Source organism: Jaculus jaculus, chromosome X, assembly GCF_020740685.1.
Source record: "Jaculus jaculus isolate mJacJac1 chromosome X, mJacJac1.mat.Y.cur, whole genome shotgun sequence".
NCBI classification, from domain to species: Eukaryota; Metazoa; Chordata; class Mammalia; order Rodentia; family Dipodidae; genus Jaculus; species Jaculus jaculus.
Window position 1 is genome coordinate 120,938,546 of NC_059125.1, and position 15,353 is coordinate 120,953,898.

Consider the following 15,353-nt stretch of genomic DNA (forward strand, 5'->3'; position numbering starts at 1 on the left):
AAATTATTTAATATTTCCAAGTTTCTGCTTCTTTATTTTGAAAAATAAATTTCACTCTCCTTGGCTATCAGAGTTCTGATGAAAATCCAGCAAGCTAATGGAATATAAAGTATCTAGTACTTGGAGCAGAGTGGCACTTCATTAGTGATAAGTGATAGTGATTCTATGTATCTATCTATAATCTGTCTATCATCTATCTGTCTGTCTATCTATCTAATCTATCTATCAAAGATACATGTGCACATGTGTGTTTATACATGTGGAGGCCAGAAGTGGATGACATTGAGTATCTTTCTCAATCATTCTACACCTTATTTATTTATTTATTTTAGTCTCTCACTTGAAACTGAAGCTCACCCATTTGGCAAGACTAGCTAGTCAGCAAGTCTCAGGGATTCGACTATCTCTGCCTGCTCAGTGCTGGAATTCCAGGCACACATCATCATTCTGGGTTTCTATGTGGGTGATGAGGATCTGAACTAATGTCCTCAAATGTATGTTGCAAGCAGTTTACCAACTGAGTTATCCCATCACACCATATGCTATATTTATAGCAGCCATTTAGTATTAAAATGTTACTTATGACTCTATCTTGATTCTCATTATTTCTGGGCCAAATGTATTTAGGACCAAATGATTCTAACATTATGAAGTAAATCAATGAGCAGCTTTTAGAAAAATGTCACAAAAACCTTACTGTCCATTGAAACATGGTAACATATCACCTCCCTTTCACTCTGACTGATACAAGTCATAAAAACAAAAAAAAGATTATTTGGAGTAAATGGCTATTATATCTTTTGCTATTTGTAGAAATTTATTTAAATTTTCTTTGACAGAACAGTAGGAATATTGTTTATGTTGCTTCTATTCTAAAAAAAAAAAACAGCAAAGTAAAGAAACTGACTTGCACAAGCAATAGGCAAATACGTTGTTGTGAATGATAAAAATGGATATCAAACATCAAATTCCTTTGGGGATGAAGTAAGGTAAAGGCCCCAAGCACAACTCTATGCCTATTAATTTTTGAAAAGTTTATTGCTTATTTAGGGTTTATAATTTGAGCTGAGAGGTTAGAAAGGAAGGACGAGAGAATCTTCACAAATATTTTGTATCCTCTAATTTCTCTGATTAAATTGCTCATAAATCATTAGCATTTATATTATCAAAGTTGATTTTTGATATTTTCATTGAAGGAGGTCCAATTGATATAATGTGAGTGGCAAAACAATGAAATCACCAAAAATATGTATTAGTTCTACTTTACTAGAATATATTTTGTGTTTTGAAGTTGAAAAATCAGTGAGGCTTGTTTCAGTATAATTTTATTGCTTTTCTTATTACTTTAGAGGAAAGTTTTTAATAATCTTATGGTTAGAATACAATTTTCTATTCACTTAAGGTCTTCAGCATCAAGTAAAAATAGAACATAATTGTTATAAAGAGCAGATGGTATATCTATTAACAGTCATCACGTATTCCTCAACATATGGCTGAACAGGTTAACTAAAGGATAAAGTGGTGAGAGTTTTATAGAAAAGTGACAGCTGTAAGATATTTTCCCTCTTTTTAAAAAGACATGTATTTTAGGAAAATTCAAACAATATGATGCTATGTCTATAAGTTGTTTACTGTCAGGGCTCTTAGATTGCTAATGAACTCAGCTTTATTCACACAAAATGCTACGAGGAATGAGTTTACTAAAAAAAAAAATGACAAAAAGACTGAGATGTCTCAGACTAACCAGGGTGAGAATGAATAAGAGAGTGTGTAGCCATTGTATTAATAAGGAACACATTTTAAAAGGTCTTGAGCACACTGAAAGAACCTTTGTGATTATCAGATAGAAAAAAAATATTTTGCAAGAAAGGGCATTGAATGACTGAAATTGTTATACTCAACATATTCTCATGCTGTATTTTGAAGTCTTTAGTTTTTTAGAATCATTCGTTCTAAACAACTGTAGTTAGGGTTGCTTCTTCAGAGAGGGATTGAAGCAGTTTAGGGTGACTGGATTACTGAAAGTGAAAGCAGGAATGTCCTTGATCTTTTCTTTATTATAGTCTCCACTTTCATAGAGATTAGAGAAGGATTTGGATTCTCTTTATCTCTTGCCTCATGGATTTTCCTAGATCAGTTTTTCTATAAACAAATTTCATAGCAGTTTTTTTTTTTAAAATCTATAAACAACCTGAGTCCCTCCCTAGGGATGAAGTTCCTCTTTCCTAGAATTAAGATTCCTGGACGGATTAAAGCTGATCCTTGCATTATGGTTGGTTAGCTCAGCCCTCAAGCTTGGTTTGATGGCTGGTTATGTAACCCACCATCCAGAACCTATAACTGACTCCAATTTCATTCTCTGGTTGGGCCTCTACCCCTTCCTGACTTCATGAGCTCCAGGAGCTCTGGTACTTTCTCCACTTCCCTTTCCTAATCTAATAGTCCCTAAACTTTTAAAAAACAGAATTGTATCTATGCTTGTTTTCATATTTTAAAGGTATTGGCTCTTAGTTTTATTAATGGACTTGATTTAACAGTCTCTGTCTCTCTCTCATCTCTTTCTCTCTCACTGAGGATAGAACCTGGGGCATTATATATACTGAGCAATCAATGCATCACTGCACACCCAATCTGGAATCAGGGCTTTGCTAATTTGCCCAATACAGCCTTGAACTCCCTATATAGCTCAGGCTAGAGCTCAGCTTTAGGATCAAGATTCTCCATCTGCTTCCCAAGGGCTGGGATTATATTTATGAATGATCAGGTTCAGTTTAGCTGGATTCCTCTTGTTTATATCCCTTTCCTCTAAAGTTGTTCACCTATGTTTCTTTGTTAACAGGATGACCCAGGGAATAGTTCTTGGTGAGAATATCTAAAAAGCATCATGACAAGTGTCCTAGAGTAGCAAACAACCAAACAAACAACCCTTACTAGCATTAATATACTGAATACTTTACAGTAGAATGAACAATATGTTTACATAGCACCTGAATTATCTTCATTACTTGTGTTTTTCTAAAACTATGCTATGAATGCAAATAGTACCCACACTTACCAATTGCTGTAGTTAACACAAATACTTGTTCCATCTTTTTTCCATCATTGTAAAATGCCAGATACCAAGGCCCTTGGTCCATATACTCTATGAAACCTGTCTCCTGAAGTGATGTCAGGATCAGGTTCCGAGGGGAGTGCTGGTTGTGATCAGAGCTCTTGGAGTCTTGCTTTACCAGTTGTTTGCCATCCATTAGTTTTACAAAGTCAAACTGGAAAAAATACAAAGACAAATATAAATTGGGACTGATTTTACTTCTAGACTTAAAACAATCTCTAACTTCAATGGGCCTATTCTACACTTATTTATTTATTTATTTATTTTACATTATACATGGGCAAAGTGGGCGAGAAGGTTATTAATTCTGAACTATATTTAAACATAAAACATTTATTAACTATGAAAACCCTCTTTATATTTATAAATGTAATGAACCTTTTCATTTTCAAGTATAAAAATAATTTGTTGGGATTGGCGAGATTGCTTAGAGGTTAAGGCACGTGCCTGTGAAGCCTATGAACCCAGGTTCAATTCCCCAGGACCCATGTAAGCCAGATGCATAAGGTGGCATATGCATCTGGAGTTTGTTTACAATGGCTACTGGCCCTGAAATGCCCATTCCTCTTGATCTTCTGTCTCTCTCACTCTATGTCTCTCTCAATAAGAAAATGAAATATTTGAAATGATAATAATTTGTTTAAAAGCAAAAATTTCCCTAAGAAATAGAAAAAAAGGCTTTACTCTTATGTAAGAGCATTTTGAAAGTCTCTCCTAGCAGGTACTTGAACACTCACATTCTGATTAGAAATGTGGAAAACAGTTTTATAATATGAAAAAATAATTTTATTTATTTATTTGAGAGGGTGTATGAGAGAGAAAGAGGCTGATAGAGAGAGAATGGGAGCTTCAGGGCCTCTAAATAACTGCTAATGAACTCAACATACATGTGTTACTTTGTGCATTTGGCTTTACATGTGTACTGGGGAATTAAACCTGAGTCATTAGACTTTACAGGAAAGTGTCTAAACTGTCGAACAATTTTTCTAGCTCAGTTTTATAATTTTAAATAAATACAAATCAATATTGAGAACACTTATTATAATTTAGCACCTCTATAATAATTACATTTCTAAATATTCAAAGATTCAAAACTTTTCCCCCTTACTCAGTTAAGTATGTGCCAGGATTTTTTTCACTCAATTTTTGAGTCACATTTGTGTGGCATTCTGGCGACCTGACTATTCATGACATGGCCAAAGATAAGGTTTTCACACTCGTCTTATCTGTTAGGAAAGAAGCCTGGACTGAATGCTTCATTCTTTCACTACTTCTATATGGGGTAGAATTACAAATGAGTTAATGTAGGGAAGAAATAAATAATGAAACAAGACAAATGTGGTGGCTACAGTTTGTGAATGGTCTATGCAGATAACAGAGGTTTGGTTTGTTTGTTTGAATTATTATTTAAAAGAAAAAATATCAGTTTGTAAGTTAGCCTGCTTTTTTGAGTCATTTCTCAACAACTTGTCATAGATTGCATTTCTTTGTTGGGATGAGGAAGCTAGAATTATATAGAGCTAGTGAAGAGGGTAAGGATACCAGAACAAAACTGGGTAAGAGGATTGTTAAGCTCATGATCCTCTTGTCCTAGGAAGCAGGTATTGATTTTTCTGTAGTATTCTTAAACTGTCTTTTCTGAATTTGTTCTACTAAATGCTGTTTTTCATTTTTCCATGACAGGTTTTATTATGTATGATTACTCTGTAAATTTCTTTTTCACATTTTTTTTCTGCTCTCACATATGATGCCTATGTGCATTAAATATCACAGTCTTTGAGATGCTTGTTATACCACCCTCTAAAATCATTTAAGAAAATATCTGTTATATAAAATACCTGAGTGTGGGTAGGCGGAATGTTTCTTCGGCCATAAATTCCCAGAAGAGAGTCCTTGGCTAAAGAAATATTGAATTTCAGATATATTGGATGGTGTATAGTAATCTGGAAACGCCAGAATAAGCCAGGTGGGATGGTCTGCATGACCTGTGCACCAATGTCAACTTCTCCGGTGTCAATTGCCCGTCCCTTCTGAAACACTGATTGGGGAGATAGAGGAAATTATACATAAATTTATATAGGACTTTTTTTTTTTGGTTTTTCAGGAACAGACTATATCCAAACAACTCACTCATCTTGTTCTTCCTCCCCACACAACCCATCTGTTAAGCACTTGCTCAAATTGATTACCTTCTAAGGAGTTTTCTCTGATAACCACTATAATGGTCCTTCCCTTACACTCCAATTGCAATTCTTTTAATGAACTTGATTCTTTTAAAGTATTATTTACCAAGTATTATTTTTGGTAGCTGCAAGAGTTATACTTTTAAAGTGACTTAAAATAGTACCGAACAAATGGGACAAGTGCACAAAAAGCAAATTGTAAAGGAACATCACTGGTTTGGGTAGTCAATGTAAGCAAAAGTATTTGGTCAAGTGATATTCCTCACCCGTCTCACCATCTCAGCTATTATCTTTTGTTTTTCATTGATACTTAATGCCTAACATACCATATATTTCATGTATTTATTATTTTCACTGGTTTTCCCCAATATATTGTATAATCCCTGTGGCCACTTTGTTCATGGTGCCTAGAAAAATGTATCTAGCCAGGCATGGTGGCACATGCCTTTAATCCCAGCACTTGGGAGGCAGAGGTAGGAGGATTGCCATGAGTTCAAGGCCACCGTGAGATGACAGAGTTAATTCCAGGTCAGCCTGGACCAGAGTAAGACCCTACCTCAAAAAACCAAAAAAAAAAAAAAAAGTATCTAAACATAGGCAAAGGACGTATGTGATCAACACATACTTATTCAGCGATTAAAAGAAAAACTGAGTCATAAAATGGTGATTATGGGACATGACATTTGACAAAAGCCTTGTAAGATTTCAACATAGTTGTTGGGAACATTGTTAGGACATAGAAAGGAAACTTGAACTAAAGCAGAGATGAGGAATCAAAGTTAGTGTGAGGCATGTATATATAAAGAAGAGTTGTTAATAGGGTTGGATGGGGAAAGAATGATGTTATAAGTACCAGAAAAATGGATTTGAGTTCACAAAGCCATTAACAGGTTTTGTATTTAATTTATAGGAAAAGACTGGGGTTATAGCTTAGTGGTATAGCTCTTGGTTCACATGCACAAATCTTGGGTTCCATCCTCAGAACTTCAAAAACAACAGAAACATAATAGAAGAGGTTTATGAACACTACCTAGTTTTCACTTGAGGCCCATTGTAGGGTGGATTAGAGAAGGGAGACAAGAACAACACAGGAATTACAGAGCAGTGAGTCAAGTGGGATGCCATGAAGACCTGAATTTAGATCTGTAGAAATAGGTAGTTTCAGAAAAAAAAAAAAAAGAAGAAAAAGAAAAGAAAGAAAAAAAAAGTGTAGACGGAAAGGAGCAGAATATGAAAAACAATGCAAAGGAAGACTCTAAACTGGGCATGGTGGCACACACATTTAATCCCAGAACTTGGGAGGCAGAGGCAGGAGGATCACCACCATGAGTTCGAGGCCACCCAGAGACTACATGACTACATAATGAATCTCAGTCAGCCTGACCCAGAGTGAGACCTTACCTCAAAAACCATCCCCCCCAAAAAAAGTGAAGACTCTGTAGCAGAGCTTGTCAAATTTTAATGTGTATAAGAAGTGGGAGTCTTATTAAAATATAAACTCTAATAAATAAATTTGAAGTCAGACATTTGTGAAATGATGCTTTGCTGGATTTTTTACTGTCTACACCCTGAGAGGCTATTGCACATGAAACTAAAGAGGGTCAAACCTGACACCATGATTGTGAATTTGGGAGATTGCCACACTGCTACTACAAAATTTAAGAAATTCAGAAGGAACTGATCTTTGAGGGAAGATGCTAGGTTTTTACAATCATAACTTTATTAGTTATTATCACATTTCTACTTATTTCTGATGTACTAGTTGAATATATATTTCTATACTAGTCTTTCTTATGTGGTAGTGGAGAGGGAAGGATACAAGAGGAGGAAAGAGCATTAGCTTGCCTTAGTTTTGAGCACTAAGGATTACACCTCAGGAGGGAAAGCTTAATTTGGCCTCATTTCATTCCACCTTTGTATTTTTCAGCCATCAACTCTGTCTCCACACCAAACAGTTTAAAAACACACATGGTCTCTGTCCTTTGTGTTCACCCAATATAAAATTAACAGCCCATTAAGAAACACACCTGCAGTGGCTTTATTCAGAGGCCAATGCCTTGCAGCTTTTAACTCCCTAAAATACCTACATTATTGCTTTTTGTGTTAAGGCCAAGAGTAATAACTATTTTAAGAATGTTCACTGTTAACTGTTAATAATAGATTTCAAATGTAATTTTGAACATAATTATGTATTTCAGGACACATAATTTTGTGGAATTGACATTTCTAATAAAATACGCCTTTTGAGATAATAAATGACCAACTGAGGACTTTATTTTTCACTGAAAGTTACTTTTCTTCCTTGTAAGACAGGGTAATTTGGTTCCCAAAGGGTTGATTACACATTTAACTCTTAAGGTCCTAGAATAGACAAATGTCTTCAATACTTAGTCAGGAGATTAATAGACCATGTTTATGTGGATGCTTCTGTTCTCAATTTAGTATTCCCTTTATTTAACTGCCAGCCTCATTAGAGGTTTTTATCACTTTAAAAAGGCATCATCCAAGTCATGTAAATAGTATTATAAATATGAAACACTTAAAAATATTCTAAGGTCAAAAATGCTATTTTTTAGATGATAAGAACAACCTTTATTTAATAGATGCTTTCACTTTTAAAATTTGGGCAAAACTGGTTGGTGGACCTTTGTAAACATCTTACAAGCATCACAATATCTCTTTCTGCACTTCATAACATCATTGTGATACATAACTAATTTTAAAATGTCACTAAATTAAAATAAGCTCATGAAGTTTTGTTGTCAGAGCTTCCTGGTTATTAGCAGTACTGCATATCTAGTAAAAATGCATAAATAATTTATGAAAATAACTTGAAATGAACATGGCTTTACTCTTTGAGAGCTTACATTGCTGTTAGCATAAGGTAGGTGAACATAAGCAACAGAAGGATAACTGTGGACATCAAAACCAAAATCTAGTTGTGGTGATTTGATATTAGAGAAGTGAAATTCTCATCATTTCCTGATGCAAATTTTGTCAGCTTCTAAACTCTTGAGCGTTGGGTATCAGAGGGAAACAGTATCTTCTTGTTAGCAATCTACCACTAAAGAGCTTGCTCCATTTTATCATCTCTTAAAATTAGTTATGGATTACAATATTATGATTATGAATTTATTTTTTATTTCTTCTTTTTTTGCTGTAGCTCAAAGTTTGGGAAAACTAGAAAGATATATCACAGAAAAACAATGCAAGGTGTGATTTTATGAAGAAATTCTGCCTTAATATAGGAAAGTGAAAATGGTTTGGCAAAACAATGTTGATTCTGATTCTTTGCAAATTGTCAACAGCAGAACATTAAGTTATGACTTTAATGATCACATTTCAGTTATCATCTAATCATTTTATCTGAAGCAAACAAAAGGAAGCCCATACACCCCAGTAACACAACACTTTTTTTTGTACATACTCAGAATGCAATGCAGAGAGTCACGGATCATATCACACTGTGCAGTACTGCAGTTATCACAGTCTTACCAATATCTACCAATTTAGGTTGAGCTAAACACTCTCTTTATAGGTTGCAACACAGGCATAAACTGCTGAGCAGGAAACAAATGGATGGCAAATAGGCTATGTTGAAGGATAGCACACTAAGTGATAGTAGCTTAGTTCAAAAAGAAAAGGTCAAGCTACCTGGAAGGTAAAATCTAGTGCATGGAACTGATGACAGATACTGTGTACTATGGCTACATCCCTTACTTATAGGTTTATATCATTCACAAACACATACTGAATACTAACAGCATGATTATTAACATCATTAGCCATATAAATGGGGGTGTAAAAACTATATTTTAGATATATATTTTTCTCTGCTTAATGCTGCTATACATGCCACATTCAGTGATGCTATACAAAACTATATCAAGCATTAGAATAAGATACCGACTATTAGATCTTCATGTAAAAAATGACTAGGTTAAATGCTACTTTATTGTCCATAATAGCAAGTAGAGTGTTTTTAAAGGCATTTGAAAACTCCATGAAAAATATGTAAGCAATGTTGTCCAAAGAGAAGAAACATATATCCATAGTAATTCAGTCTTCATTATATTCTATAGCATGCTCAAAATCTTGAAAAGACATTGGTGTGGTCTTATAGCTAAATTACTTATAATGTGAATCACATGATTTAGGTATCATCTCTTTTATGGCATTTCAAACATATTAGTTTCACAAGTCTTTGTAAAAGTTAAAATTTCAGTACTTGCAGAAAAATGGGAAGGGGAATTTAACATTTCTTGTGAACCAAAGCTATGAAGATATTAAAAGAGAACAGCCAAAACCTACCATTTCCATCCAAATAGCCACATGTGATTTTTCCTCACATGAACTTTTGAAGTGGAATATGTATTCAACTCCTTTTTATTTCCACATTTTACCATGTTTGGTACTGATCATAAGTACTTGTACATTCCAGGTAAGCTTTCTATCATTGAGTTAAACTCCTCACCTGCAATTTTCAATTATTAAAGGGGTAATTATTAAGTTATCAATCAAAAATGTTTTTGCTTAGAGTGCTGCTTTCTGAGTGAGCCTGATAATCAGTACAGGGGTGAAGGTGATATACACTGAGGACACTCAACACCTACCAAAGCAGAGATCCAGAGGCGCCTAAAAGCCCATCACTGAAGTAGACATAAAATGCACCCAACATGGCTCAGGGAATTTTGTAGAAGAGGAGGCAGAAAGATTGTTAGAGCCACAAGTTGGGCCATTTTGCACAGAGACATTGCCTCTCCCCCATAGCTGGTAACTGCCCCCACGATGCAAGACCTAAAATTTGCATGGGGTTGACCTGCATCCCCAACTTGGATGGCCTGTTCAGAAAAGGGGCAGGGAAGAGGGAAATGATGGTACCAACATGTGTTGTTTACATACTAAGTATGTCCATCTCTAATAAAAATTAATTTAATAAAAAATGTTTTTGCTTATAGTATACAGTCCAAGAACATTCAGGGGAAAGGGAAAGTTGAACCTTTCATACAATAAGATTTTGGTAAATATTAGTTGGATGGACTCAAAGAATAGGCAGGTTGAAAATATATGCTATATATATACAGGTTCCTCCCTTAGGAGGAATCAGGGGGTCTGGGGAGCCCAGCAATTGAAAGTATTTCAATTGAAATTGAAATTGAAATTGTGTATATATATATATATACAGGGTCTCACTCTAGCTCAGGCTGGCCTGTAATTCACTATGGAGTCTCAGGGTGGCCTTGACCTCATGGTGATCCTCCTACCTCTGCCTCCCAAGTACTGGGATTAAAGGTGTGCACCACCATGCCCGGCTTAATTGGCAATAATTTTGATAGTCTCTTTTGACATTTCATTCTAGGGTACTTTTCTTGCTAACATGATGATATTAGTTCCCAGAACCCATGTAAAGAAAATAGCCAAGCATAGTGACATATGCAGGTAATACTAGTACTGTGGAGGCAGGGACAGGCACATTCCTGAGGCTTTCTGGCCAGTACATTTATCTTACTTGGTAAATTCCAGACCAGTGAAAGACCTTGCTCCAAAGAAAGGGTATATAGCACCTGAGAAATGACACCCAAGATTGTTCTCTGGCTTCCACACACACATCAATATATGCACACATGCACTTTCATACACACATACAAACACATAAAAATGTTCTAGGATTAAATAATAGTGATAGTGAAATATATCTGAATATACAAAAATACTAAAGTGTACATTTAAAGTCACTGAATGTAATGCTACTAGCTAGACATTTAATAAAGACAATTTAACAAAGAATACCTCTCATGCAATTGAGGGTAATAAAGGTGTGCAACATCTTGTACCTGGCTTCCTGATGGAAAACTGTCTAGCATAAGCACATGTTTTCATAGGTTTATATATATATCTATAGTCTTTGATTTCAAAAATGTAGGAACTCAGATAAATCCAATAGTATGAAATAAAAACTTCTCTCAGACAAAAAACATTTGAGAGATTAGCAATAACAAGAATTATAAAGCTGATGGCGTAGTGATTGAACATTTACTGTGTCCTCTTTCTTCAGCTCCTCTTTGTATGTTTGAAATATACCATGCCTCTGCCATACTCAATACAGTACAACTTTGTATGCCCTAGTAACCCTGAAGGCTCTCCTTCTTTTTGCTTGTCCTGCTTCAAGGACTTTTGTCTCTTCACTGTCTCTTCTTACCAGCACCTTTAATCTCTCATTCTCTATTGGCTTATTAGTCACCATCATAAAAAAGCACAAATTTTTCTTGTGAAAAAAGAAACACAAGTGTCTCTTTATCTAGTTATTGGACTATTTATCTCTTCATTTTCTTGCCAAACTGTCTCCATCTGGTACCTCTGTTGCTTCATTATATACTTATCAGTTAAACTATTACTATCTGAATTTCTCTGTAACACTCTATTATTCTGTCCTTCTAAATAGGTACTCCTTAAGGTTACAAGAATGAACTATCTCCATTCCCAAGGCCTACTTCAAAGGACTCAAATCATCTTTTCATATTCTTTCATTTAAGCCTTTAAATATCTAACCATTATATTCCTCCTTCTGTACAACTATACAATATCTTGCAGTGTCTGTATATGTATACATGTTCCTTACAGCTCTCCTATTTCATTGGTGTTGGGCCTTAAAAGGCCAAGACGTGAGGCCGAGTGGAACTTCCTGAGCCTAGCTAAAGTTTGGCATCTGCCTCTGGCCAGCTATGACTCAGCAAGATGCCTAATGGCCTCTGACCTCCTCATAAGAGTTGGAATTCCCCTGCGTGCGTGCTTACAACCAATCATTTCAAAAGTCACAGTATACTATTGGCCCTTACCTCTTCCCCATCCTAGAATCCCCACCCTCGTTCTCAACACTATATAGGCAACTGCCTGTAACAATAAAGTGAGTTCCTGCTTCGACAAGACTCCCAGCTTCTTGGTGTGTTCCTGGCCGGAGACACTCATCCTCCTCCTCATCCCCTTAAGAGGAACCAGCCGGTCTGGGGAGCTCAGCAATTGAAAGCTTCTTAAGGGCAACATCTATTTATTCTGTTTCATTTGTTAACTTGCTACAACACCCAGTACAGATAAAATAGTAGTTTAGTTGATTTAACATCAAAAGTTATAAGTTTCTGTGTTTCAGAATACTAAGATTTATTTTTATTTTGGGGTCTCTTGAAATTATTTAGTGAGGGGAATTAATGTAGTCAGACATAATTTCTCAGTCAACAAAATATTTTAATTTTATTCTTTCAAAGAACCAAGAAGGAAAGATGGTACCTGCTGTGGTTCTTGTCAAGACAAATTCAATAAGACATATAATGTAAATAGCAAAAGACAAGTGGCATGATTAAAGGAGATAAGTGCAAGAAAGGCATAGTGATAAACTAAAAAACTTAATATTAAAACTTTAGAAACAAAGATGGGATATGTGTTAATTATCTATGCAAATGTAAATAATACTTAGGGAAAATGCAAACTTATGTATTAAATTCTTAGATTGCATGACTTAATTTTGCATAACTAAATAATGTTTGACTTCATGAAAATGCTAGTAAAAGTTTGAACTTCCTCCATAAATAATATAGAAAGATTGAAAGTTGATGTTTAATAGAATCAGATGTACACATGGCTGAAAAATTTCTACCGTGGGCTGGCTCTTCCAAAATCTAGGATGTAAAAGGAATGTTATGGGAAGATCTCATGACTATGGTAAATATAGTTTAGGCCAGCAACTATTCCATGCTCCATTATATACCACTTGATTCCTTTGTCAAATGTGGATAACTGAACTCAAGGGGCTACAAGATAGACTTATTGCTTAAGGCATCCCAAGAGAGATGGATATTAGTTTGAAATAAGTAAAATAGGTATTAAATGAAATAAGACTGAAACATTAAACATATATGACCAAGAACATTTACTATGAATTTTTTATACAAAAAATAAGTTTGCCTTATAGAGTAGGGAGCCTATTTCATAAATTTGTTGTAGAAGTCAGGTCTCCACTATGCTTTCAGAAAGCTGTTGTTAAAAACTGAAGTATATTGATAAAGTGATTTAATATAGTTGAAAACAAGCTGCAGCATTCTAGCTGGGCCTTCAGAAACCTTATGTTAGAGAAATATCTATATAGCATTATAGGAAACATTTACTGTAATTTGCCATCAATCTTTAAAAATAATAATGTTAAGCTCCCAACAATATTTTCTTTGTTAGTACATTACTACTATTTTATTCATGTGGTTTGTTGTGCTTATATGAATTATTCCCAATTCTACCACAATATCCTAGACTCTGATATCTTTTAAGTAAAAGATACTGCAACTCTGTGTTGACTCAAAGGGCAGCAGAGTGCATTTTAATACCCACATGTCCTATGAACCTATACTGAAGAACCACATCATTACACCATAGGACTGCATTCCTTCTGAATGCATAATGATTAAGTGAGTGGGGGTGGTGAAGTTCTTCTGTTTTTTTGGATTTGTGAAATAAATGTATACGTAGCTCAAAGTAAAAGTTAAAAATCTAACATGCCATGTACGTTTTAAAATTGTCATTGCATATTTTTTTCCACTAGATATGATGCAAGTAAGACAAAGCAAAGGATTAAAAGGGGGAAATCTCTACCTCCTCTCTTCTCTTCTTCCTTTTCTTCTTCTTGACCTTCCACTACCCACAAAGATAGGAAGTTGTAAAATGTAAATTTTATACCTAATAGCAATGTGTGTGGAAGGTGGCTTTAATGAGGAGAGAGGGCCAAGCAAATGGAGTTATTTGAGGTGACATTGAAAATGTACAAAGTACTCTTAGGTAAGGGATACACATCTGTACTGCTACACCGAAATCTTTAATTTAAATAGCTAAAAACAAAAACTTGTGTAATATCTACCACAACATAAAAGTGTTACATGGAAAAATTACATTAGTGTATTTTAAAATCACAAATATTCTCTAAGTGCAGGTTGTAATTGTTATACCCATGTCAAAAAGTCAAAGTTAGAAGGTGGAAAACTGAGAATTAATTATTTTAGTGATCACAAAATTTTCAACTAGTATGTTGAATGGCAAATGTGGTTGGCAAATGTACCTATTAGCCACTTTCTACTGGCAAAGATATGTTCATTCTTATAGGATTGCCTAGTTGTTCCTTAAGTATGGAATTTGAATTTACCAACTCCTTACAGGTGCAGCTGGAGATGACTGTAAGAGACAAGTTCAAATGAGACAGTACCTCTATGTTTGACAAAACCTTAGCACTGTTAAGAGAATGTATAGAGCATTGGGAATAAGGTATTGGTAGGAATGTGCCTTTTTCTTTCATTTTATCTGGAGAATTGTGGTTTCTACTTTTTTAATGTTTTAATTTGTTATATCTGTAGGATTTAATTTCTTTTTTTTTCTTTTTTTTAAATTAAATTTTTTTTTTATTAACAACTTCCATGATTATAAAAATACCCCATGGTAATACCCTCCCTCCCCCTACTTACACTATAGGCCATTGTCGAGGCCCTTGGTTTCCCACCAGTAATAGATGGTAAGACCCTATTGCTGAAGACTCCATATACTTGGGCTGCAAGGCCACTGAGAAATATTGCTGGCTCTGAGCTGATAACCTCCTCCATGTAGACCAGCTTACAGAAAGCTGGAAGAAGCCATTCTGCATGCAGTTCAATGGGAAAAAGAGAAATCACCAGTGAAGATACTCATCAGTGGACAATGCAAGCCTTATAATTGGCCAGACAGGCCAAATGAGCCAGCTAGTGCAATAGTGGCACGTCTGCCATGGGGGAAAACAACTGCCCTCTAATTAGACTGCAGACCTGCTCCATGGGAAGGGAATACATCCCTGATACTGGAAACTTAAAACCGGGGTGGTCATGTGCCCTACGGGTGTAATGTCTGCTGTTGTCTGACCAAATGTATATACTATGCTTATCAAAGTGCCCAGTAAGCACTTCTCTTAATGTTCACACCCTTATATTAATGCTACTCTCATTTTTGGTTGAGAACCTTCTCTTCTCAGATGGCAGTGACCTTGGGACAACTCAGAA

At 35.2% G+C, this 15,353-nt stretch overlaps 1 protein-coding gene across 2 annotated transcripts in view; it reads right to left on the minus strand.

Moving 5' to 3' along the window:
• Positions 1-15,353, minus strand: part of Tenm1 (teneurin transmembrane protein 1) — an 850,812-nt gene that overhangs the window by 284,529 nt on the left and 550,930 nt on the right. For both annotated transcript variants that reach the window (XM_004653940.2, XM_045140035.1), the window contains 2 exons: positions 4,951-5,150; positions 3,056-3,266 (listed from right to left, as the gene is read on the minus strand). In XM_004653940.2, the coding sequence (XP_004653997.1) occupies positions 3,056-3,266; positions 4,951-5,150 (411 nt within the window). The remainder of the gene's footprint in view (positions 1-3,055; positions 3,267-4,950; positions 5,151-15,353) is intronic.